The sequence below is a fragment of the Podarcis liolepis genome (genome assembly GCF_965112155.1).
Source record: "Podarcis liolepis genome assembly, chromosome: 8".
NCBI classification, from domain to species: domain Eukaryota; kingdom Metazoa; phylum Chordata; class Lepidosauria; order Squamata; family Lacertidae; genus Podarcis; species Podarcis liolepis.
Window position 1 is genome coordinate 87,737,803 of NC_139560.1, and position 27,442 is coordinate 87,765,244.

The following is a 27,442-nucleotide window of genomic DNA, read 5'->3' on the forward strand; positions in this document are numbered from 1 at the left end:
CCAGCTGGGTGACACCATTGAGACAACCCATTGAATTTTTACCTTTTGTACACTGCTTTGGAATCTCTGCATGAAGGGCAGCATATAAATATTTTTAATCAAATAAATAAATGTCATACTATCACACAGAGGAATATAACAAAAACTTGGGAAGAAAATATCCAAAAGTAGTATATTTGTCCTTATTACGAGGTAGTGAGTATTTGATCTGTTTAGTCCTCTATGGGGTGTAAGAATAGCTAGGACGGGAACAGGCACATTATTAGTGGTAGATAGCTAGATGAAAGGCCACAAATGAAACTTTGTGAAGTTCTTTTATTCTTAGCCTGGCTAGTCATCATAAAGCACACAAACCTCAATTAACCTCAATTAACCTCAATTAATTACACATTATAAACTATCCACCTATTTAATAAAGGCTGGTAGCATACATGTTTGCCTTCTGTTTCTGCTGTTGGATGATCTAAGACGTCATCATCACGAACCGTTTCCTTCACATCCGGTTCTTCCATGAACACAGGCTTCTCTTGGAGTATCCACTTCCTATATACCTTCACTACTTTTTCTGTTGACGATATCTCAGATGAAGGCAATAAAAAAGCCTAAAATGTCAACAGTACACATTACTGATACATAAGAGAAATAAAGTACACTTGTACAGATTGAAAGTACATTACAGACGAATGTTTGCAGGCCAGAAGCAGCTCCTGGCGCTCTCCTATTGGGCCCACAGCATCTCCCCCTTGGCCCACTGCAATTAGGCTTGGAAAAAACATTCTGCTAGAAGTCTTTTTCAAGCCTTACTGTGCTGCAGGGAGGAATTTCAAGGACTTCCCCTCCCAAGCTGAAATTTCCCCCCTACCCATGCCACAATTAGGCTTGAAAGACACCTTTTCAGTACAATATAAGTTTCCCCCCCTCTAATAGATTGGAGGTGGTAAGAGTGAGTGTACTATATGTGTGTGCTACACCCATCTTAGATCAGAAGAGAGCTATCCAAAACATTTTAAGATTTGGTTACGCCACTGCAATGCACCGCTTCAATACATCAAGCCAATATGCAAATAATTAAAATAATTCTCTGATTTTACAAAGCCATGTGTAAGTAGTATGAACATTTCTGTTGATAGAACAGACCCTCTACAAATCAGGCCACAATTCTATGCATATTCCTTGGAAGTAAGAGCCACTGAACATACAGGCTTGGACATCCACGTAAACAGACAGAATTAAACTTTACATCAAATACCGTGCCATCCCGCTGGTCCCCAACCTGGTTTTGATTCCCCGACCTGGTTTTGGGGGGGAAATAAAGGATTTCCCCCCCCTTTATTCCCCCCCCAAAAAACTAGCTGCGTCCTATGGGCCGGTGCGCCCTATGGGACGAAAAATACGGTAAATTCTGTGACACAAAACAACCAAACTATTCAGATATTTATAACAGGTACAATTGGTTTGGCTTTATACTTTTCTTCCTCTACTGTGTCATTGTAAATGAGGATTCATGTTATTTAACTTGGTGTTGGTTCACAAATTCCTCATCACCTCACTATAAGTTAGATTTCTTAGTCCCTTCTTGGGGTAACATAGGGATCAAAAATACAAGTACTGTGGTGCCTTGGTTCTCAAACTTAATCTGTTCCGGGAGTCCGTTCAACTCCCGAAATGGTTTGAAAACCAAGGCGCAGCTTCTGATTGGCTGCAGGAGCTTCCTGCACTCAAATCAGAAGCTGCAGAAGCTGCGTCTGACATTCGTCTTCCAAAAAACGTTCGAAAAACTGGAACAGTCACTTCTGGCTTTGTGGCGTTCAGGAGTTGATTTGTTCAAGAGCCAAGCCGTTCAACTACCAAGATACCACTGTATTTGCCTTTGAACATTCGAATATGTACCGTATTTTTCGCTCTATAACACGCAGATTTTTTCTCCTAAAAAGGAAGGGGAAATGTCTGTGCGTGTTATGCAGCGAATGTGTGGTCCCTGGAGCCGAAAAATAAGGCAAAAATCAAACCGCGCTTCAGGGAGAAGGGAAGCCTGAAGAGAGGAAGTGGCAGCTTCCCTGCATTCTGCCTCAGGGTCTTACTGCCCACCCTGCTCTGTTTCGTTGCTGTGTTTGCTCAAACGGAACAAAGAGCAGGGAAAGCCCCTCCCCTCCAGGCAAGTAGAGAGGAAAGCAGAGCGTCGCTCTATCCTGTCCCTGCTCCGGAGGGAACAATGTATGTGAAGGGAAGAGAGATTACAGGTTCGGCTTAAAATTCTGATTTGACTTCCTGCTTTTTGTTTTTGGAGACACACAGCATTCAAATATGCTTTCTTCCATTTAAAAAGATGAAATCCTTAAACAGTGGCTGGCTTGTGTGGGTGGGTGGGGGGAAACTTTTGCCTTCCTTTCCTCACGTTATAGCCCTCTCCTGCATTCTTAGCCTTCTGTGTTTTTCCTTCCCTCCCCACTTAAAATGTGGTTACAAAGCATGGATCCACATGGATCCTCAGGATCTTTGCATTGGGTCACCCCAAATTCACCATCAGAGCACACAGCATGTCCATGGCTACAGCCTGCCCCCCCAAAATCACACACCCATTGTTGCCTGGGGCTGCAATGGTGCAAAAACGTGGTTACAAAGCATGGATCCACATGGATCCTCAGGATCTTTGCATTGGGTCACCCCAAATTCACCATCAGAGCACACAGCATGTCCATGGCTACAGCCTGCCCCCCCAAAATCACACACCCATTGTTGCCTGGGGCTGCAATGGTGCAAAAACGTGGTTACAAAGCATGGATCCACATGGATCCTCAGGATCTTTGCATTGGGTCACCCCAAATTCACCATCAGAGCACACAGCATGTCCATGGCTACAGCCTGCCCCCCCAAAATCACACACCCATTGTTGCCTGGGGCTGCAATGGTGCAAAAACGTGGTTACAAAGCATGGATCCACATGGATCCTCAGGATCTTTGCATTGGGTCACCCCAAATTCACCATCAGAGCACATAGCATGTCCATGGCTACAGCCTGTCCCCCCCCAAAAAAATCACGCACCCACTGTTGCCTGGGGCTGCAATGGTGCAAAAACGTGGTTACAAAGCATGGATCCACAGGGATCCTCAGGATCTTTGCATTGGGTCAGCCAAAATTCACCATCAGAGCACATAGCATGTCCATGGCTACAGCCTGCCCCCCCCCCCAAATCACGCACCCACTGTTGCCTGGGGCTGCAATGGTGCAAAAACGTGGTTACAAAGCATGGATCCACAGGGATTCTCAGGATTTTTGCATTGGGTCACCCCAAATTCACCATCAGATCACATGTCTGTGGCCACAGCATGAAGCACAAAAATGATACGTCCACTGTTTCATTCAGAATATTTTTTCCCTTGTTTTCCTCCTCTAAAAACGATGTGCGTGTTATGGTCAGGTGCGTGTTATAGAGCGAAAAATACGGTAAGTAATGTCCAAGTTAAACTAAATAGTGCAATTCAAAAGTATGTCAGAAGAGGGCATATTCCACCTAACAATATTTAAGTTTTCCTTTTCTGAAAAGCTAAGAGCAGGGACAAAAACCCAGCTCCTTGTTTTTCACCTATTTCTTAATAGAAAAAGCAGACTTTTCACAGGCAGCACATTTGGCATTTTTGTGCACTTTCTCTCTCATTCCTACACTCACTTATTATTTTCACTATAAGAGTCACACTTGTATATCCCACAATTTTCTCTCTAGAGAGAAGCAAAAGATTTTTAGCTGAATTATCTCAGCCTTTATTACAACTTTAACATTTTGCACCACAATCCTAAGTTTATTCAGAAATAAGTCCCAGTGAAATCAATGGGACTTACTCCCTAGGTACATGAGCTCAGGATTGCCACCATAGCTTTAATCTTCCGTACACCTCTAGAAATATTTTACTCATACTTCCCCAAGACCTCAGAAGAAGATTACATTGATTTATTTTACCTTGACAGCAACCTACAGTGATGAAGGTTAGGAAAAAGAGAGATAGACTGGCCCAAGACTTCCTAGTACATGTCAGGACTGGGCAAGGATTTAATGTGGAAATCATGATCTAAACCTAGCACACTACTACATTTCCACAGCATACATACATTTACCCAGAACTAACCTGACGAAATACTTCATTGACAAAATTGACATAACCTCGTGTAGACAAAAGGATCTGTTGCACCATCTCATAGACGACCCGGTGTTGTTCTTCAATACTGCAAAAGCTGGAGTCACTGAGCCTCCTCTCAGTCAACGTGCCATTAGTTGAATGACTTTTCTCCTGATCCAATACAACACTGTTCTCCACTTCAGAATTTTTATCTTGAATTGCACCACCCACACTCTTAAGTAACATTGGGGAGGGGGGAGAGAGAAGACAGCAAATTATAATTTATAAACTTAATATGTAGTGGCTTAGCATTATGTGTGAATCTTTTACACAGTTGAAGATACATTTGTTTAAATCCATGTTTAAAGCCATTTTTTTCATTTTTTGTAACTGCCAATTGTCACAAAGATTATTCTACTATTAAAGGAAAGCTTATTTCAGAACACATTCTATGTAATTATGGGTAACAGTAACTCTCAAAATGCACAAACAGAATGAGTAAAGCCCATGTAAATATCACAGTTCATTTAACAAAGCATTAGCTATAACATTCCAATTTAACATTTTTTAAAGGAATACAAACATGTATACAATTTACAACTCACTTGAATGATTCTGGGCAAAACGTCCCCTCCATTTTTAGAATTCTGTGTTGGTGTGAAGTACTTCTTTTCCAGAAAAAAATTTACAAGCCATTTAATAAAGGCTACACGAGCTGTCATGTATGGTATTTTTGTGCTATAAATGTTTTCATTATTACAAGCTACACTAACATATGCTGGTTTGGGTCGCAGGCCAGGAATGTCTGTAAATCAGAAAACAGAAAATGTAATTTTAAAAATTTTGACATTGTGAATTACACGGTTCACAGTGTAATTTTTCCACTCAGCGAAAACAATGAAGTCAGCTTTCTCAGAGAAAGCAATATTTTGTACAAATATTGAACTCCATGTTTGAAACATTACAAAGCCATATAAATGATCATTTATCTTCCTCAGGCAAAAAGTACAGAAAGGGTGGCTTAAATTTAGAAAGTCATCATATATCACTTGAACGATCTAAAGTGTCACAAGTTTCACATGTGAATTTTTTCTCCGACACGTCCAGCTTTCTACTCCTACAACTTGATTATATAAAAAGACATAACACTCAGGTTGTTTTGCCTTTAGCTTTTAAAGAGAAGTGAAGCTTTTACTACACTATTGAATAAAAGACAAAGGTTGCAATCCAATGCATGCTTACCTGAAAGCAGAACACATTTAGGTGAGTGGGCCTTCCTCCAAGCAAGCATGTTTAGGATCAGGCTGTAAGATCCTCAACCCTAAACACATTCACTTCCCTAAAGCATTCTTGTAACCCTCTAAGGTAGGTCAATTTTATACCATCCCCATATTGCAGGTGGTTGGCTGAAGCTAAAGAACCGTGAGATGCCTGGTGTCCCCTGATGGGCACCCTTCTGCCACTCTCATGGTTCTCTGGATCAGAGTGAACATATTTAGAACCAGAGAGCATAGTAAGAAAATATATTCAAATGCGTATAAAGAGACATTAAGAGACGCACGGAAAATATATGTATCTCACACTTTATTTGGAAAAAATAAAAATAAAATGGCTACTCACCAAGCACAGGTTTGTATACGTTGGTTAGTTTTGTAAAAGAGGGAAATAAGTGAGGAAGGTAATACTTTCTGAACAATGCAAAGAGAAACTTAAATCCAGTATCACAGTTCTCTTTATTCTTCCATTCCAAGCTCGCAGCCTACACCAGAGTAAGGAGTGTCATGTTAATACACAGCATACTGAAAAATAAGTCTAAATGAAACACTTAAAAAAATGCACTGCTCTCCAATCCCATATTTAGGCCTCAAGACAGACAAGAGTTTAAAAATCAAGCAGACACTAAACAGAAAGTACTTGGTTACTGATGTAACTTCGGTAGCTATTGAAAACACCTCTCTTCATTATCTTCTTGTTTGAACACAGTGCACAGTCAATACAGACAAGATCTTGGCTGATCTTAAAAGTCATGTTGGAACCCAGGGGAAGAGGCAGTGCCATAGGGAATGTATAGGACCCAAGCCTAGACTCTGACCTACGAAGTGCACACATTAATAATGAAGACACCAGATACTGATGAACATCCTCAGCAACGAATTATGGAATTGTGTCCTTACAATATACTTTGCTTTGTTATCTTGTGCTTATTTAGATATGCTGTGAGCAAGTGAATATATCCTCAAGTTAACCAACGCTGAAGAAGCAGATTTACATGTAATTACCTGGATTACCATATATTTTAACAGTAGCTGAAGGAAATAGCATGTTGGGTCCTCAGCCGTTTTTTCTCCAGAAACATGTGGTAAAAGTGGAGTTATTTCTTCAGGATAAATCTTTGCTAAAATAAAAAAGAAGTAATTTTGAAAGATTTAAGACACAGTTGCATAAACACCTTCTTTTTTAAAGAATGAAAAATTGGGGGTGGGAGCTCAGTCAGCTCAAGTAGAGACTGCGGGCACCAGAATCCTCCACTTTCAGATGGCTTTCCTCCTCTCCGGTAGAAGAAAATCCCCAGGATAATTGTTCAGTAAGGTATAAATACCCATGCCTATAGGGGCTACTGGATCTAGAGCAGCCCAGGACTTCATGACAGCTATGGGGCTGTCTGCAATGTCAAACACATGCAGCATGCTGACACATTTTAGATTTCTTTCTCACCCTTCTGAAGCCTTCATCTGCTGCACTAGATAATACCAAAGGGCTCAGGATAGTACTAGCCACAAAGTTGATTTCTTTATTGCTATATAGATGAGGGTGGGATCATTTTTAGACAAGGATCCTTTTTCTAGGTGTCCTTTTTCCTTTCCCCCCTTCCAACTGACACCCTCTATGTTCTGGAAGCCACTGAGACTAGATCCTTATTAGACTTTTGTGGGACTTTTAAAAATAAATCATTTTTCTTTTCAGCTGGGTAAATTGATATGCTTCTGCAAATCTGGGAGTAACCCAAGTATGCAGAAACTACTGTGTCATTTTCAGGTGACCCTTTGTAACTGAGAAAGTGACAGGCACTGGGCTACTAAAGGTTGATATCAGAAGGAATAGGTGGCACCTGCAGCAAAACTTTGCAGGGTATCCTCATATCCTAACACAAGTGCTTCTATTCAAGGTTCTAGTTAGCCATGTCTTCCTCCAGGGTATCAAATTCCATTCCTTTCCCTTGCCAATTTCCCTTTTTCTTTTCTAAGTAACACTCAGTATACCGGGGGTACTGAGGACCCCTCAACCATGCCAAAAGGAAGTACCTATAAGAACATCTGGAGACATTTCCTAATGTGAGAGAGAGAATGCCACTACTATAGTGAAACCTGCAAAATACTTGCACATTGTCTAAAAACAAAAAAGCCCACATTTTTTTCTTTGAAAATATTTTTTCTCGAATGCAAATTTAGAGAGATTCAATCTATGGATTGACTAAAATTCATATGATTAATCAACAAAATTTCTTTAATCAGGTGACAGTGCAACTAAAAACTTAAGATACTTGAGAAAATATCAGAATATTTGTTAGCCGCCCTGAGCCCGGCTTCGGCTGGGGAGGGCGGGATATAAATAAAAAAAATTATTATTATTATTAATAATAATAATATAGCAAAAACAAACCATCAGTGTGACTGGGAGGAGGGCTAATGAGAGTATCGAGTGTGCATGGACCTCGAGAAGACATCACTGCAGGAAAACCAGGAACGAGGCAAGCAAAGATTAACAGTTGCTCTTCTGCACAATTTGTCTGGAGAGCTTGTAACCAGAGAAGAAACAGTCTGATTCCTTCACATCTTGTCTAGAAAGAAGACACATTTTAGAAAGCAATATAAAAAGAACAGTCCAGCAACGCTGGGAAAATAAGAAATAAAGTGGTACCTCAGGTTACATACGCTTCAGGTTACATACGCTTCAGGTTAGACTCCATTAAGCCAGAAATAGTGCTTCAGGTTAAGAACTTTGCTTCAGGATGAGAACAGAAATTGTGCTCCGGCAGTGCGGCAGCAGCAGGAGGCCCCATTAGCTAAAGTGGTGCTTCAGGTTAAGAACAGTTTCAGGTTAAGAATGGACCTCTGGAACGAATTAAGTACTTAACCCGAGGTACCACTGTAGACTTAACACCTTAATAAAGTACTTTGTTGTAACTGCTTTCAACCATTACTGCCATAAAGGGTCACTGCATTCACTTTGCAGAGAAAGAGTTTCCCCTTTGAAGAAGTTTGCCATCAGTTGTTTAATTGGAGAAAAGATTTGGCACTATAGTTAATACTGCCATATTTTCCGAAGTCCAGGTTTCAGACAGAACCGATATGACTTCCATTTATGCAATATGACTTCCACCCTCTCCTTCCCCTACACATGCCCCATGGTGTCCCCAAATATGTTCCGAAGGACTGAGGTAAACCCCAGAAAAGATTCAGCAGGTGTGCAAGGGGAGGAGGGGAAAGTTCTGTTGTGCAAATGAAAGTCTTTCTGCTTGCACAAGAAGCTACTTTGTGCTATTTTGAATACAACCCATTGTTTCCATATTTTACAAGAAAGACTGCAATGACTGAATGAGTAGCTTTCTTGCTCCTTTCTTATCCCAACCATTATTCCATTATTCCAAGGATATTGGAATATTAAGATTGTATTGTTTCTGGCACCAGCTAAAGACTTTTTTGTTTCAAGCATGTAATCAGACATACAATTTTTAATTTTATCTTATTATGTATAAACAACTGATGATTTTTAGGTTTACTTGCTTAATGAACATTTTATGTTGTATGTAAACCACTTAGAGATTTATAGATTAAGCAAAATATAGATATCCTATTAAATAAATAGGCTGTATCTCTGTGCACCTTGAAAAAGAGAAAGATCAAAGGAAGTGGAATTGCTGAGCCAAGGAAAGAAAAAAAACTGCACAAAAACAAAATGTTAGGTACAGAACATCTCATTGCTCAAACAATGGAAAAAAGAGGGATAACACAAGTGCCGCAATCAAGAACACAAAGAAAACAGCAGCAACTAAAAATTTTGTATTGAGCTCAGGGCTGAAGACTATTTCAAGGTCACCCACTGCACTTGTGTAGCATACCTCTTACTGCTCAGGATTCCCGGCTATCTTTTACCCTTGATATATACTGCTTTGCTATCTTTGTTCTGAGCTCATGCCTATGTTTGGACCCTGTGTCAGTCTTGAAATACCTGAAATTTCCAAGTTTTCTTACAATACATCTACTTATTTCTTGACCTTAAGGCTATCTGTATCATTGCTTCTTAGCACATTTCAAAATATTAAACTTCTGTGATACACTCAGGGCCTTTTTTCAAGCTGGAACTCACTGGAACTCAGTTCTGGCACCTTCCAGGTGGACACCACTGCCATTATAAGAGAACAGGGGAGGGTTCGTGGTGAGTTCTGGCACCTCTTTTTTTAGAAAAATAGCATTGGGTATGTTCATACATATTTACCACTGTACAAATACAGTGTTCCAGGCAACTAGATCCTATCAAATAAAACTTCGGTTTATTACTTTGTTTACCGATTCTAATTACAAGTGTGCCCACAGCAAGAGACACCCTATTAGCGTTGTCAGGTGGGTTGCTAAATCTGTAGTGGATCTGCGAACTCTCTTTCTAGCCATTTTACAAAATTCTGCAAGCTTAAGTACACTGCTATCACCACTATTTAGATAGAAGGTATACCAGTTTCCACAGCATGTGATGGCACCCAGTCTATTAGAGGCTTCCATGCCACTCTGTGGGGGCTACTGAAGACTGAAAAGTCCTATGGCGGGTCATATCTTCAGTTGTAAAGGATGTGACAGGTCCACAACAACTCCAAAGCTTAAGAGTCACTCTCTTGATTTCACGAGTGGACATGAACAAAATACCTTACACACACAGCTACACAAAAGAGATGAGAACATGCAATACTTGAATCTATCATTCTCCACCATATTCTGAAAGACAGCTTTGAACAGTCTAACCAGTGATTGCTTCAAATTGCAGTCACAAGTTTATAAGCAGGTGTGGCTGACTGCATGCTGGTGTCATATTGCTCTTACACAGAACATCTTTGTTCCTCCATTTTTTTTAAGCTGATGCAAAATAGCTCTATCACTTGCTGCCCTACAGACAGTAACAGAACAAATACTCTGCAAGTATAAGATCCCAGGTTCAATCACTGACTTTGCCAGTTAAGAGGATCAAGCAGCTGGTGATGGGAAAGGCTTATGAGACCCTGGAGAGCCAATCGGAGTCAGAGTAGACAAGGGATGAGGAACCTATGCTCCTTCAGATGTAGTGGGACTCCTGCTACCATCAGCCCCTGCAACAATGCTCAGTGGTCAGGAATGATGGGCACTGTAGTCCAGTAACATCTGGAGGACCAGTTTCCCATCCCCAGAGTAGACAATACTGGGACAGATGTACAAATAGTATTGCCTGATATAATGCAGCTTCCTGTGTTACTACTTATTTTATTAAACTTTTAATATCCTACGTTTTGTGAAGCATTTGTGATTATTTTAGTGAATAGAAGATGGAGCCCTAGTTTTTCTGGGCTACATTCAGGTTGTATGTGCCAATCTTTTCATGAGGCTTCATAATATTGTAGTATTCTTCTTCAGTGTATCTGAAGAAGTGTGCATGCACACAAAAGCTCACACCAAGAACAACCTTAGTTGGTCTCTAAGGTGCTACTGGACAATTTTTTAATATATATTTCTACTGCTACCTAATTGTAGCATCACTATAAGATGCAAAGTCACAATAGCTAAAGGTTAGAAACATTTCTGCAATGGGAACACAGGCAGAGGATGGGAAAAGGTCCCTGCTAGCACAGGAGACACCTCCAAATTATAACAGGGCCATCTTGCTTTCTGAGTTAAGACTCCTGGTTCCTCTAAATCTCCAACTGTACATGAGCACTTGAAAGAATGAGCAGTTGAAAGCAATTAACATGTACATAGCTTAGGAACTCAATTAAAACAATTAAAACAAATGATACATATTATTAATGGTTCAGTCTCAGTTCCTTGGGTTAGCAATGAATTGGAACCGTCAATTCCAAGGCCTGTCCTTTCTCAAAACCTCTTGGGCGAGCATTACAAAAAACAACCCATTTTTACAACTAACACTTAAAGAGTGGTGTAGATGGCAAATACATCTGCCCCCCCAAGTCACCCTTGACGCCCATTCTGGACCATCCAGCATTCTGTTTTGATGATAAATATTATCAATATCAATGCTGGGAATATATAGGATCAAAGCTATTATGCCTATGTCAGCATCTTTCTTAAAGGGCAAACTAAAAGATACCCCACATAGTAGAAGAAGAAGAAGAAGAGTTTGGATTTGATATCCCACCTTTCACTCCCTTTCAGGAGTCTCCAAGCGGCTCACATTCTCCTTTCCCTTCCTCCCCCACAACAAACACTCTGGGAGGTGAGTGGGGCTGAGAGACTTCAGAGAAGTGTGACTGGCCCAAGGTCACCCAGCAGCTGCAGGTGGAGGAGTGGAGACGCGAACCCGGTTACCCAGATTACGTGACTACCGCTCTTAACCACTACACCACACTGGCTCTCAGTAAGCTCCAACTAACCCACGTTCTCTTTTGTTCAGTACTGCAGCACAAAGGAGAGGGTCACTGCCCCTGACTCCCTGTGAGCTACTTTGCATTAATGTGACCTTAAGTAATAAGGGTATAGCTTCTAATATATACAAAATTCTACTTAGTAAAGTATCAGGCTCTTCCCAGGGGCTACGATCAATGTGGGAGAGTGATCTGGGCCTTCGGATAGCGGAACAAGCATGGGAAGCAATATGGTCTAAACTCCCAATTAAAGCTATCTCTGCAAGAATACAGGAAGCCACACTGAAAACATTGCTAAGATGGCATTAGCAACATTGGTAGTGGCGCCCTCCCTGTGGAACACCCTCCCACCAGATGTCAAAGAGAACAACAACTACCAGACTTTTAGAAGACATCTGAAGGCAGCCCTCTTTAGGGAAGCTTTTAATGTTTGATGTATCATAGTATTTTAATATTCTTTTGGAAGCCGCCCAGAGTGGCTGGGGAAACCCAGCCAGATGGGCGGGGTATAAATAATAAATTATTATTATTATTAATTATTATTATTATTATTATTATTATTATTATTATTATTATTATTATTATTGGACTCCACTCCGTCTATATATAACTGGTAAGGCTACTCCAGTTTAGGTTGCATAGTTCAGAGATCCAAACCTCTGATGCTATTTGCATTATTACCTCACAGGTACTTTCCCCAGACCCAGCATTGGCACTCCTATCCTTGGAGTGTGGGACCAACTTATCTATCAGGCAGAAATCTCTTGTGCTCATGCTTCTTGCAGCAGCCAGACTGACAGTGGCTGACCATTGGAAGTCCAAATCATCTCCTCCTCAGGAGTGGCGTCTAGCGAAAGTATGGGACACTGCATTATCAGAACACCTGACATAAACCATAATGGTTCATTGAAAATAGATCCTTTCTACTCAATATGGCATAAGTTTTTCCCCTAGGCTAACTCAACTGAACAGCCCACTTGTTTTACATACAAGTATGTGGAGAGGTTTTATTGAGAACTTAATTGACCCACCTTTTTCTCCTTGCGCAACAACTGAAAGTGGCATTGTAATTTCAGTCGTTTATTGGTTTTTACTCCTCCGCTGTATCTGTGTTTTATTTTTTGTACTTTTAAATCTATTTTTATTCACCATATCCATAATTTTTATTGTATTCTGTATGTGTTAATGCCAATAAACTTTTAATTTAAAAAAAAGGAACTCAAAGAGGGAGGGTAACATGGGTTAATAGGTAAATGGGGAGAAGTACTGAATTTCACATGTTGGTTTGAATTAATATGTTGGTTTGTAAGCTTGGATTGTAAACTTCTAATTAACAATGAATTTAAAACAAGAGTTGAAATACCTTAAGACAGTTTCCAGTGTGCAAAAGTTTCTTCAAAACTGAACCTGAAGAGTAAAAGAAAAAATACAGTAGGAAATTATGTCTTCAATCCACAAGTGAGTTCATTATGGCTGTTTATATACCCATACTCCAGGATAAGGGTCATGACAAAGGAGGTGTGTTCCATATTTTCCATTGGCCACATCAGCCTAAGGAGTTAAAGAACACACCAACTCACACCTGGTCAGCTATACAGCTTTATTTCAGATATGGAGCTTCACATCCCTGCTTCCACCTATGTGGTAGATTTCTTTTACTGATAAGTAAAGCCTTTCAGGAGGGCTTCACTCCTGGGGCGCGATTCCATAATTCCTTCTCTGGAGGTTCCAATCCTCTCTTTTCCACTCCAGTCTTCTCAGAAGTAAATCCCAAACTGCAGGGACAGTAAGAACTTCCAAAGTAACCTTGGTGTTCTGGAGGAACCTCTCACTACAGTGTCTCTTCCCTCAATGCCTGGCTTAAGTCCAGAACTCCTATGCCTCTGCAAGGAGAGGGGCTGGGTAAACCCAGGAGGCTGCAATTCCATTTATGGTCCTGTCCAATGGGGCTTAAGGGGATAACCTGCAGGTGACCTCTGGCAGGGGAGTGAGAGCCAAGTCTTCCCAATCTCCTTGGAGAAGCCTTACTAAGTTTAGGGACTGCCTATTGCAACCTGTTCCCTGCATTGTGCCCTTCTTCCCTCCTCCATGTTTTCCCACCCTCTGTTCTGCCTAAGGCATGACACCCAGGCTCCTTCCCTCCCATCAGTCAGATGATTGAAAATGCCCCACTTTGCTCCTCCTCCTTCCGAGGTAGAGACTTCAGGCACTGCCCAAATGTGGTCTCTTCAGGAGCTGTTGCCTACTTGGCATCTGGTGGTGTGATGGGCCAAGCAAGCCTCAACATCTCTTCACAGCAATTTATTCTTACAACTTCCATAGAAATACTTAACATTTATATCTAGTTCTCAGAAACCACAGATAAGATGGCAATATTCTTTCTGCACTGTACCATTTCAAACTGCAGATGAGGGTTCACCCTCACCAGCATGCAGAGGAAATGTTTATCTGTCATTTGGAAGTTGAATTGAGTGTTAGGAAATTGAAACTCGATCCTGACATGACGTAGGTGCCACTGTCAGGCAATTTTTCTGTCCATTGAGATGGTCTTCAACCAGTGCTTGAGGGCACTGCACTCTCTCTAAAAGATCAGGTGCACTGTCTAGGAGTGCCATTCGTACTTGGTTGGGTTACTCATTAGTTAAACACCATTTGCAATCTAGCCATCACCCCAATTGTTTCATGCCCTTGGGGACCTGGAAGTCATATTGTTTATGCAGAATGGCACTTCTTTTAGCCATGACCTTATGACTTCAGCCAAGATCACAACTTTATGTATAAATTAGGATTCTTTCAGGACTCTATGGAAGAAACATAATATATGTCACTTTGAAATACTTAAGTTTCTTTATACATGTTGGCCAAAGTAATTACCTGGTATTTGCCTCTCCCCATATGAACTGACCTGGACCCTGCAATCATTATCTCAGGGCCTACTTCATGCGCCTCCTCGATGAGAAGTCCAGAAGATGGCAACATGAGAATGGGTGTTTTCTGCAGTGGCTTCCTGTTTGTGGAATGCTCCCCACAGGGAGGTTCACTTCATTAAGGCACCAGGTGAAAACATTTCTCTTTAACTAGGCCTTTGGCTGATTAATGTTCTATGGCATTTTAAATGTGTTTGTGTGTGTGGGGGGGGGGTTATTGCTTTGTTTTTGTTCTTGTTTTATTATGTACTGTATTTTGTGTTCTCATTTTGTATTTTTAGTTGTGAACTGCCTTGCGATCTTTGGATGGGCAGTAAACAATTTTAATAAACATAATAGTAATAACTAGATTACTTATTGCAATGTTTTGGTACTGCAACAAATTACTGCTATTAATATTCCATATTTGATTTAAACTAAATTATAGTACACCTGTATCCCATCAGGTTTCCTGGGAACAATCTTTTCCAAGTGGCATGTGAGGAAAAGTAGCAAAAAGCAGGAAGAAACTGTCAACACTTGATGCTGCTCCTGATCTTACCTGGTGGGCTGAGCTCCTCTTCCCCCTCACTGAGGCCGTCAGTTCACCTTTCCTATGGCAGAGCAGCAGGACCAGCTGCTCTGAGTGAGATTATATCAGCTGGGCTCTCCTAAGCCTACCTGCTCTGAGTGAAGTGACAAGAAGCTGACAAATTCCAGCTAGGCCTCAGAAGTACAACTTCTGGCTGTACTACATTCACTTCCAAGAAGCTTGGGTCTCCATGATTTTTCAACTCAGAAGCCACCTGGACCTCAAATTTCCACCCAAGCTGGTCATTAAGAAGACCAATGAAACATTAAGAATTAGGGACTGTGTTATTTTTATTGATTTGTAAGCTGCTCAGAGCTTTTCCTACTGAAGGGTGAAGTATAAATGCTTTGAATGCATTAATGTATGTTTAGAGACAATGATAAATGATGGTAATAAGAAAAGAGTACCATCTAGATCCATTAAAATCATTTGACATTTGTACACTGGCTTTAGTGAAAGTGGAGAAATGTACCCCAACTTTTAATAAACTGAACTAAACTAAAAAAAAAAAATCTTAAAAAAAAAAAATAATTGAAGCCAAACCTCACTTACCTATGCTGTGGAAATGCCACCGATAGAAAATTCTTTCTGGAAGTAGTTGTAATATTTTCTGGAGAACACAGATAATTCATATTTTATATCATATTGACAAAACAGCTACTTGGCATCTAGTTTACATCACTTAAGTGCAATACAGATTAGGGTTTTTTAGGGAGGGTCAACGCTGTCAAATAATTTCTTTTAGACTTAAGCCTTCTGTTGACATGGAAAGAATCTCTTCAACAAAAGTATAAGAATCTTAGCAGACACTTTACCTCCGGAATTTACAACATTGCTCAATATTATTCATTATTAATCATTGTTAAGGAAAATTAGTTAAAACAAGCAGTCAACTGCCACGTGTTTATCCTTTATGAAGTAGCTAGTGCTCAAGCATTGTAAATACTTATGTTCAGGCAGCTCTGGCAATACATAATCTTAATGACAGATGACAATTGGTCTCTCTCTCTCTCTCTCTCTCACACACACACACACAATTCCTGCATTGCAGGAGGTTGAACTAAATGACCCTTGAGGTCCCTTCCCTTCCAACTCCACAATTCTATGATTCTATTATCTATATTTTTACCTGAGAGCTATTAAGAAAAAACAACTGTCTCATTCTACTTCTAAATAGGCTGGGCTCTGCTCTAGGTTACAAGCGTTTCCCCATTAAGGCTGGCTCAAGACATTTTGCTGCCTGCGGACAAAATGACACCCACTCACTCCCCATTGAGTGGCCAACTGGAATGGCTGCTGAATCCTAGTTCAACACTAATAACAAAGCACTGCACTGCTCCTGAGAGGGATCAGCAGGGGAGTTATAAAGGTGGAGGGCAAGGTGCTTTGACACACAGCTCTTTCTCCAACAGAAGGGTATGGTCAGGGAGCTCAGGAGGAAAAACTGAGGCAGCGGCAGCAGGTGGGTACGTAGAAGAGGTGGTGGGTGGGTGCAAAGGAGGCAGAGGCACAGGGGTGTAGCATGGGGGGAGCTGCTGGGGCAATGGCCCCAGGCATATTTTTATGGGGGCTGTTGCTCACACCGCCCTACCAGCTCTGTGCTGCTTTGCAAGGCTGGGATCGCAAAGCAGCTGGGGGCTGGCAGGGCAGTGGGAGGAGGATGCAACAGCCATGAACCCTTGCGTCCTTCTCCCTGCCAGCCCCGAGACACTCTGGAAGGGTGCGATCACCCCAGTCTCACAAAGTGGCTTGGGGTGGAGTTGCTCCAGTGGTGTTGGTGGCAAAGGCTGGGCTGGCAGGCTCCATTCACCCTCCGCGCCCTGTCCTGGGTGCCACCAAACCATGCCCTGCCACTGCAGAGGTGTGCATGCATTAGGAGAGGTGCAGGTGGGTAGGTGCAGAGGAGGGGGCGACAAGTGGCAACGCTCCTTGGAGGCCACAACTGCTGCCTGAGGTGATGGCCTCACCCTGTCTCATGGGTGGGCCAGACCTGATTTGGCGTATGATTTAGTTGACTATCACCCACTGTCAGTATGCTATGCTTGTATCCTTAACACATGATTTTGCACACCTTGAGCTGACAAGAAACATATGCCTTAGGCATTTGTGCCTAACAAAAGCGAAAGACCTCTTCCAGTATAAATATATATGGCAGTGAACTCCAAATAGCTAGTGACATTTTGTTTTTATTTTCAGAGTAAAGATATACAAAATAACTTAAGAAACCCCATGGTGCAGAATATTCCTTATTATGCTGTACTTTATTCATATGGAAATCCATTAGTACACTTGAAATAGAAATTAGGTCTTATGTCAAAGAAATACATCAGGGGATCTGTCAGTTCTTTGATTCATAGGCCTCTTTCCTCCAGGCTACTGCATGACTAAGAATAATGTGAAGCATAACTTTGACATAGACAACCTGCTCTGATAAGCAGAGGAGTTTTTTAAAATCTTTAAAAAAATTAAATGTGAACATATTTCTTACCAGATGATACTTCATTTAATTACAGATAATCTAAAGCATTTAGATGTTATGCTAAGAACAACTGCAATAATCCTCTTTCCCCATATCCAGCATTATGTAGCCACCCCCAATCTGGGTTAAAATAAACCCAAATACATTATTAAAACTTCAGCAGCAGCCAACCTCAGACGGAGCCTTAAACAGAACCATAGCTCAAATGCCGTTAAGAGACACCTCTTTAGTTGGAAAGTTCCCTGTCTGCTTCAACAGCCATGATGGCAGCAGGGAAAACTGTGGGTCCACTGGGGCCTCTGAGCTGTTGTCCTTGGAATCAGGGGAGAGCAACACACATTCCTCAGGCCAGACAAAATGGGTTCCACTTGCCCCACGGCTTGCTCTAGGGGCAGGCCCTCTCCTATTCCAATTCCACCTCTGAATCCACCACCTCACCACTGAAGATTGTGAGTTGGACTGTTGGTTATAAGACCCATTATTTGCACCCACAAGTTATGTGAATAGGTGTACTATTTTAGGTTTCTTTATTTAAAATGTTTTTACCCTGCCTTTTTATTTATAAGCCATTCAAAGACAGCTTACAAATTTGAAATATAACATTGTAATTATTTAAAATACAAAAATAACATTAAATAACAGCTCAGATTGAAATAATAGAATCATTTTACAGTAGCATCCTCCAGAATAAACACTTAAGGCCTGAGGACAATGTCCCGTGTATAGAGTGCCATGACTGGTAAGGCACTTCCTCTGGTGATTACCTACCTGATCTTTGATGCTGGGAGCTCTTGGAAAAGGGTCACAAATGACCATCTTTGTAATGGTGCATATTTGTGTTAGAGGAAGTGAACCTTTACATATCTAGGCTGTAAACTGTATAGTGTTTAGGATTAAAACTACAGTCATACCTCATGTTACGGACGCTTCAGGTTACGTGTTTTCGGGTTGCAGACCGTGGGAAACCCCTGAGTACCGGAACGGGTATCTTCCAGGTTTTGCTGCTCATGCCTGTGCTGAAGCGCTAAATCGTGCTTTACACATGCGCAGAAGTGCCAAATCACGCCAGCGCCTGCACAGACGCGGCGCTTCAGAATGCGAACGCTGCGGGTTGCGGACATGCCTCCATCACGGATTACGTCCACAACCCAAGGCTCCACTGTAGCACCTTTGAATTGTGCTTGGTAACAGACCAGAAGCCAACAAAACTATTTTAAAATTGGCAAAATTTCCCATTAGTTCAGTTTCATTCAATAGCCTAACAAGTGTATTTTGGACCAGTTGTATTTTCAAGTTAAAACTGCTTAATTGTTATATCACTTGTGGATTGAATTGGCACAAGTAAATGTTACCATACTACATGTGTTGGCTGGCTTACCAATGCCAGGATGTCTGCTATCTGGGGGTTTTTAATGAGTGGTCAGGTCTATATGTAGGATAACCCTTCATACAACTGATGAAATGGACTTTAGTCAACAAAACCTTAAGACAAAAGTCATTAGTTTTTAACGTGCATTCTACTTGTGTGCAACCATGAATACACGCAGAGCTGGGAAATAAATAAATAAAGAGAATCATACCAGGAAATGTCGAGAGAGAGCTGGAGAGTCCATGTGGCTTGCCAGGAGCCCTTCCCTGGGGCCCTAAGAGGACATCAGTGAGGGTGGAGGAAGCTCTGAAGAGACCTGAGGCACAGCAGGCCTTTGTTTAGGCTGCTTCCTTTCCCTGCCTAACAGCTGATGTGCCAAGCAGCACAGCAGTCACAGTTTTTCTGTGTGTCCTCCAGCCAACCCCAGAGCTTCAACGCTAGATATTTTGGTTTGGACTGGAGAGAGAGCAGGAGAGAAAGCGGAAAAGCAGAGGCTTTATAGAGACTTTATAGAGGGTGCTCCCCACTTTACACTAGTTCAGTTATGTGAGTGGGGCCCCGGAGTGTAGCCCCCGTGTGAATGGGGGGGATGCCTGTAGTCTTCAAAGGCACCTTCCCCCTCCCATATAACACACTGCAGTATATGCTACAAATCGTCCTAAAACTGTGTGTCTTGCAGGAGTTATAATACCATTTTATGCAAAAGGTCGGTGCTAGCTGCACTGAGGGACTGAGGATGAGAGAGAAACTTGGTGAACACTAAGACCCATGCCCCAATATAAGAGAGGGACAGGGAAACTGAAAGATCAGTGAGCGAAGTGTCTGAGGACAACCTGACACCAGCTTCTACGTGTGAAGCACTGGATAGCAAGTAGAGATTGAGAGCACTGTAAACCCACACACTTTGTGAGGCCACCTGCACTTTCTTACTTGGGGGAATTCCTAGTTCTCCAGTGATATTCTTCCCATCTTTCTGCCAGGGCCAGTGGTTCCTCTGAAGCAGCTATGGTTAAGGGCAGACATGAGTTGTGCCCTTGAGATACACCACACATTTACTTTTAATGCAAACAGAAGCATTATTCATCTCGGAGACCTAAGATATTTAAAGCTAATTTGTGAAATGTTATTAACACCACTCACACATAAGCAAGTGTTTCAAAATGTACAATAATTATGTAAATCTGTTTACTCATCTGGGATGTAGTTCAATTCTGATTCCAGATGCCAAACATTAATAATCCTAATTAACTGTTTAACTAATTAAAATAGAACATGGGGGAAGTTTTATTCCTGCTGACATAGGATGAAATATGCCAACCAACCAACCAATTAACTTAATTTGCTAGGGTTTAGAAACACAAATGTTTAATTCAGATGACATTTACACTGTTTCTCCATCCCGCATTTGAGCAGCAGTTCCTCTTCCTGTGGTGGGGAAAGCCACACCTCCAGTGGGGAAGAGGGGAAGGGACCAGAGGGACCACTGCTGGGAGCCACAGTGCCGCACCTCCTCGGCCAGGAGGGAAGCATGCCTCTTCCATCGCCCACCTTGCGCAGAGGTGTAAAATGCAAAGAAGGAAGGAAAAGGCTGGGGGTGACTAAGCTCCTATGTTGGGGGAGGACCCGGAAATGACCACTCCCGGATTCTGCTAGCGATTGAAGCAGACATGAACTGATGGCTCTGCACTGTAAATAGTTTTGCACTCACGAGCAACCACCACTGACATCTGACAACAGCCAATGGTCAGGGATGATGGGAGCTGGAATTCAGCAATATCTGCAGGGACACATGTCTCCCATCCCAATACAGAACATGCATCAACTGAAGTAAGGGAAACAGTACATGAAGTGCAAAGCTAGGTATGGTATTTCAGATGGTTGGTTAGTGGTGATTAAAATAATTTTACAGCAAGAAAGGTTCAGACGTCCATGCTTAGATAGATTCAAGATTAAACTGTTTAAAAGCAAGAATCAGGTATTTTTTATAGTCATAATAACTACAGTAATGCAATCAGCACAGGTCAAACGTTTTATTTGGTGTTTTTTTTAGCAAAAAGAGTTGGAACCCCTAATAAAAATATATCCTGTTGTCGTTGTTATATTTATTTACATCCCGTCTTTTTTCCTGACAGGAATGCAAGGTGGCTTACAGATAACAACTAAAAACCCCAATCGGGCTCATTTGCTAGGTGGGAAAGAGTGGGATTATTTAAGCTCAGAGACTTCTACACTTGTCAAAAGCCCCTTACAGCTCCAGAAATAAAATTTATATTTAAAGATATACTATGTGGCTAGATAGACATTCCAGGATCAAATGAGAAACTGGGATGGCTTCTGTAAATCTGGGACTGTCCCTGGAAAATAGGGACACTTGGAGGGTCTGGATTATACAGAATTAAACGTAACACATCCAGCCTTTGCCACTGGCTAGACAATTTGCCTGGTTCTCTAGTGCACATGTGGTGGTTTGGCCCAAAAATTATTCTCTTTTGGTAAGTTTTTCAGACAATTAATCAAATGATGGGGCAATTGCTACAACCAGACCCAAAATGAGCTGCAATACCTTATTTTACTTCAAATTGAGAACATAACAAATAAAGACCTCATCCTCCATTTATTAGCAGAAGCTAGATTTGCGATTGCAAAAATATTGGAAAACTTTAACTGCAAATCTTTTTGAAGCCTGGATTTTGCAAGTATGGGACATCATGCTTATAGACAAATTAGCTATTTCAGAAAAGGAATATTGATCTGGGGTGGGAAAGACTCACACCTTCTATATGGCATGGTATCCTTTTTTGTTTTTATTAAGACACTCAAATATGGTTTTCACTCTCCCAACTCATAGAACCTTATGGAGAGATACTTTCATTTGATTGCCTTTCTTGGAACATATAAAACTACAACCATCAGCTGCTATTTTTCTTTCTTTTCTGTAGAACTATTAGGCTCTGTTTTCCTTGTATGGGTATGTTTTATTACTTGAAATAAAAAAAAAATTAAAACAACAACAACAACAAAAATCATGGGGGGGGGGGAACCATAATGAAAAAAGAGTAACAGAATTCTCTCTCTCTCTCTCTCTCTCTCTCTCTCTCTCACACACGCGCACACACACGCACACACACACACACGCACAATTAAAACATACAGATCAGTACAATAAAAATATCACAGCACCAGCCCTTTTCTAAAGGCCTGTTGGAACAAAGAAGTCTTCATCTGCTGGTGGAAGGACAACAAGGAAGGAGCCAGTTTAACTTCTCTAGAAAAGGAGTTCCAAAGTCTGGGAGCAGCCACCAAAAAGGCCCTCTCCCGTGTCCCCACCAAGTGTGCCTGTGAGAAAAGGGTCTCCACAGAAGATCTCTGAGCCTGAGCAGGTTCATCTGAGGGAAAACAGTCTTTAATTGGGAAAACAATTAACCCCCTTTCCCCCATGTTGCTACTAGAATCCATGCGAGAGCTCCCCCAAATCAATTTTCTTTAACCAAACCAAACCAAACCCAAGAACACTACCACCAAGAAACTGGATGAAAACATTGGAATACACTTCATGGTTGTCATACACTACTGTCTATCAACGCCCACCCCCTTTGCAGGGTTTTCTAAACTATAATACCATCTCCACTTTGCAACATGGATTTTATTTGTATTAGCAGAGCAATTTTTAAAATGTTTATATGTTGAGACAAAACCCCCCCCCCATTTTTACCATGAAATTAAACCTGAGTTAGAAATAGCACAAACACCCAGCTTTGCTGCTACCTTTTGCTTTTGGGCAGATATGCTACTGCCCAGTCTAAGCTACACTACAATCATGAATTTTCTAATTACTTTATGTGTACAACAATCACTTATAAAGAATAAGCAAATCCCTTCAAAATGAACCAGGTGTGGGGGTGGCGGCTTGGTTTCCAGCCAAGGTGAACCTGTGAAGCTTGTCCTTCCTGGTGAATTATGCTTTTTAGAAGCAGAAGTGACCAAGTAACAGTGACACATCGAAGCCAGAAGCACACTCCCTGTTTCAGCACAGGCCAGGAGCTCTTTATCCATTCGCTACAGACAGCTCTTTGGTCTTTCAGACAACAAGTATGGAGAAGGGCCAAGTGCCTTGCAAAAACGCCAATCATCAATCACAGCTCCGACTTCAATCATTGACTAAAAACACTGAAGTGGAAGTGGCTCATCTCTCAAAAAGCAATAGCCTTCAATGGTGCCTACAGATTCTGCCTCATAGCTTTTGCTCTACAAGAGTTAGAAACTCAGTGCCCTTGCAGGACAGACATAAAATGCAGGGAGTCTTCTAATCCCACCTCACACTTCCAGTTAAGTCACTGGAAGCATGATAGGGACTAGATGTCAGGCTATTTTTCTTTAAATCACTCACAAACTGAATATGAGAAAAAGAGGGTCTGCCCACAATTTAAAATAGAGGAAAATAGCCATAAATCTCACTTTACAGTTTGTGGGGAAATAAATGTTTGTCAGAAATGTAACTTATTCACTATATTCATGAAGGAACCATAATGTTGAGTAAGTACTGAAATGTGATAACTTACTTCAAAAAGAAAGAGAATGGAGTCCAGCTCCTCCCTTTGTGACTTATTCCCTGGGAGAAAAGGAATGTTTCCAGTCAGTATGGATAAATACAATACACTACTCTGTTAATAAATCCCATCAGACTGCTAGCTTTCAAATTCAGTGCTCTGCTCGCATATCTACTACACAAAAGTATGCAACAGTACGAAGGAGCAGTATTGTAAGCGTACAGTGTCAGAAAAAAGTTAAAGATAAATCTAAGCTTCTTTCCTTCAACCGTTTGCTCTAATAACTGACAGCCCACAAAAAGGCTCTCTGTCACACACGTTATGTCTTAAGGAATATTTAGTGAGTAGAGAAACTGGGATGTAATGGGAAGCAAAATGAAGAGGAGTCCAATATTCAGGAGAAAAGGATACTGGCCTGGTTTTCATGACATGGTAACTCAAACTATGGTTTTCCAGGACTGTGAAAATGTTCAGGCTCCCTGGAAGCTTTGCTCTTCCCTGGTCCTTTTTGCTCCCACCCAACACTGAGCAAGGTTTAGCTTAGCATGTTCTCCAAACTGGGTCTTGTGGTTAAGCTCTCTCCTCAGCAACCATGAGCAGTAGCCAAAAACAAACTACGGTATATATTAAACTTTCTATAGCAGCCTATCCCTAGACCAGCCATACTTTCCTTTTTAATAAACTGAAGTAGAATCGTAGGATTGCAGAGTTGGAAGAGACCACACTGTCATCTAGTCCCATCCCCTATAATGCAGGAATTTTTTGCCCAATGAGGGGCTCGAACCCTCAACCACGAGCTTAAGAGTCTCCTGCTCTACCAATGAGCTATCCTAGGCCCGTGTTATCTTGTCGTCTTGAAAAAAGATATACCACTTAACGATTCTTCTCAGCAAATTAAATTCTTGCAAAACTCACTCTATATAGTATTTGTGTTTGATAAGTTTAGATATTTACATTTCCTCATGGGTAATTTAAAAAGGGGGCAGGGGGGCTTTGGAAGTCAAAATGTTGCAGTCATGAACACATGAGAAATGTCCCCATAGGAATAAGTAGAAATCATTGATTTGTTATGCAAATGCTTGTCTAACGAACTATTTCCAGAGAACACATTGTGTTTGGATAGCGGGACCTGTGTGTATTAAGTACAATCACACAAGTGTGTAAAGGGAATGCAAATAAAAGTATCTTACACTTCTAAGGACATAATCTTTTAATAGCAAAAGTTTTGCCTCCTTTTTGCAATCACATAAAAATGTGTTTGGGGAGGGGAAGATGTGCTTCTGGTGCATGCTAAGCAGGGCTACATCTTAATAAACTGTCACATACTACAAATAAATAAATACCTTTTTTTTTTTTGAGCCCCAAGCTAGATTGAGTGGTTTAAATGACTTGCCAGGAGCCTCACCACCAATTTTTTCATGAGCTGACAACAAAGTTTTCCAAAGGATGCTGGTGCTAGCACTTGCTGTTAGGTTTGCTGAACTTTCCTAACATGTGTGAAGATACTATAGAGCATTTGAGGGCTTTACATCCTTTAGCTCTTACACAGATGGATGCTGAAAGGGGAAAATGGCTGTTTTAAACAACAACAGAGGTTTAAATAAAGCAGGGATGAAGGACACTTTTTTAAAAATTTGAAACAAACCAGTTTTAACAAGGAGAAATAGAGATGGCTGACACCAAAAAGATAACACAACAGAGCCTCTCCAATCTGTTCTCACTGCACTCAAACCTTGTTTTGAACTGCCACTTCTCTCTGCTCAGTATCATGCACACTTGCTCTACTCTGCATTGTTAAAAATCGCCTGTCTTCCCCTCTGTTTTTCCTGTATTGCTCCAGTGCCACGGCCACTGCTGCTTGGCAACCTGCCTTCACTTTGCCCCGCCCCACCCAACTCTGATTCAGGCAAATTCAGGATTGTGATGAGGCACCACATGTCCTCCAATGTGGGCTGTGTGGTGACATTCTTACATTTTTATTATATAGAGATATGCCAAGGAGTGGATTTTGGGGTCTAGTATGTATAGGTCAGTATTAAGCAACTTAAAAGAATATACTAACAAACAAAGCCACTTAAAATTCTTACCTTTTTGTTTCAAGCTAGTTTCCAGTGTTATGAAATTTTCATAGAAGATAAAATAAATCTGAGAATAGTTAATCTCAAAAAACTGTTTAAGTTCACTTCCCTCTATAGCATCTGTAAAAGTAAAAAACAAAACATGTGTGAAAAAGGAGATCATCAGCAGCATAGAAATTTAGAATTAAAACCTCTACAGAAAAATAAAGCAGCAGGAAAATAACACTAGAAGTATTAATAGAAATACATGGTACAATATATAAGGTGGCAGTGTTCAAATGGCTTGATCTTAATCACGCCTAACATTCAAGACTTCAGCTATTGAAGTCACATACCGGTAATCTCTTTGAAACCTCCTGAATAAAATAAATGTTACCTTTTTTTTAAGCCCTTATTCTAGATCCTATAATCAAAGTTTCATCTCATATCACTATACTGAAACTATAGCCACTGGTCTGCTTGCCTTAGATGGGTAAAGGCCTCCCCTAAGCAACCATGCAGAGAAGCTATTATGAACTGTAAAAGAACAGGACCACTCTTTCCTTCAGATTGCCAATACAGTGGTGCCTCGCAAGACGAAATTAATTCGTTCCGCAAGTTTTTTCTTCTTGCAAGTTTTTCATCTTGCAAAGCACGGTTTCCCATAGGAATGCATTAAAAATCAATCAATGCGTTCCTATGGAGACCGTCCGGGGACAGGGGGAAGCGCCGCTCTGCCCCCTCTTTTGAAGCAAGGGGCGGCGGGGAGAAGATCGCTTCTCCCCGCCGCCCCTTGCTTCAAAAGAGGTCCGGGGACAGCGGGGAAGACGCGCTGCGCTTCCCGCTGTCCCCAGAGCTTGCGGGGCAAGCTTCATTTTGCGAAGCAAGCCCATAGGGAAATTCGTCTTGCGAGGCAACTCGAAAACGAAAAAACCTTTCGTTTTGCGAGTTTTTCGTCTCGTGAGGCGTTCGTCTCGCGGGGCACCACTGTATGTCACAAAATATTGACAGATATATGCAGATAGGCAAACAAATAAGAAGTTTGTAAGCTAGTCACATTTGTAGACTTATTTGCAAGACAGTCTTACCCTGACCTTAAGGTGAACATTCAGATAATCAGAAGTTTAGATAAATAGAAAAAAAATTAAATCCTCTTACATCCCTTCCAGTGAGATTGGAGTACACGATAAGTTTATTTTCATGTGTATCTCCCCTATTAGATCAAGAACCATTCACACAAAATGGCGTGTGCAAGTGGTTTCCAGGCTGGACAACTGCATCAGGCATCAAGAAACAGTCCCACATTTCCCAGCACTGGATCAGAAATTATTGGTACTTATGACCTGTGGAGAAACTAGGCTGCTGTATTGAGGTTCCTCACAATGCATTCACTTTACCATAAGGCTCCATAATTGACTCCATCAATTACATCTTCTGAAGACACTTGCTCTTCATGCACTTTACTGTAGTGTGCCTTTCCACCATCACAGTACATCATGGACTAGACCAAGCTAATCTATGCACAGATTATGTTCAGGATGAGATTAGGCCTAATGACCCTTCACCAAATCCAACCCTATGACCACAACATACACTAACCATCTGTGTGATCTATGGAAGGTGGGGAGGACAATGTTGGAGTAGTGGGGCCTTGAAGACCAAGGTGTAAATGGGAAGAAAAGAACCATGTACACCAATTTAAGCAACATGGAAGGAAGGGAGGAAGGGTGGGATATAAATTTAATAAATAAAAATGGG

The 27,442-nt window shown here is 41.3% G+C and overlaps 1 protein-coding gene across 17 annotated transcripts in view; it reads right to left on the reverse strand.

The window, feature by feature from the left end:
* Positions 1 to 27,442, reverse strand: part of RALGAPA2 (Ral GTPase activating protein catalytic subunit alpha 2) — a 203,393-nt gene that overhangs the window by 166,712 nt on the left and 9,239 nt on the right. For 14 of the 17 annotated variants that reach the window (XR_014529577.1, XR_014529578.1, XR_014529579.1 and 11 more), the window contains exons 2-11: positions 25,715 to 25,825; positions 23,640 to 23,689; positions 15,785 to 15,842; positions 13,098 to 13,141; positions 7,774 to 7,951; positions 6,393 to 6,508; positions 5,734 to 5,872; positions 4,719 to 4,918; positions 4,123 to 4,347; positions 432 to 602 (exon numbers count right to left, since the gene is read on the reverse strand). Coding sequence is in view for 12 of the 17 variants with exons in the window: in XM_083518967.1 (XP_083375093.1) it covers positions 432 to 602; positions 4,123 to 4,347; positions 4,719 to 4,918; positions 5,734 to 5,872; positions 6,393 to 6,508; positions 7,774 to 7,951; positions 13,098 to 13,141; positions 15,785 to 15,842; positions 23,640 to 23,689; positions 25,715 to 25,825 (1,292 nt within the window). In the remaining 5 variants the exon portion in view is untranslated. Of the gene's footprint in view, positions 1 to 431; positions 603 to 4,122; positions 4,348 to 4,718; positions 4,919 to 5,733; positions 5,873 to 6,392; positions 6,509 to 7,773; positions 8,032 to 8,267; positions 10,141 to 13,097; positions 13,142 to 15,784; positions 15,843 to 23,639; positions 23,690 to 25,714; positions 25,826 to 27,442 lie in introns of those variants that run through there. The other 3 variants (XM_083518963.1, XM_083518964.1, XM_083518965.1) reach the window with 2 other exon arrangements.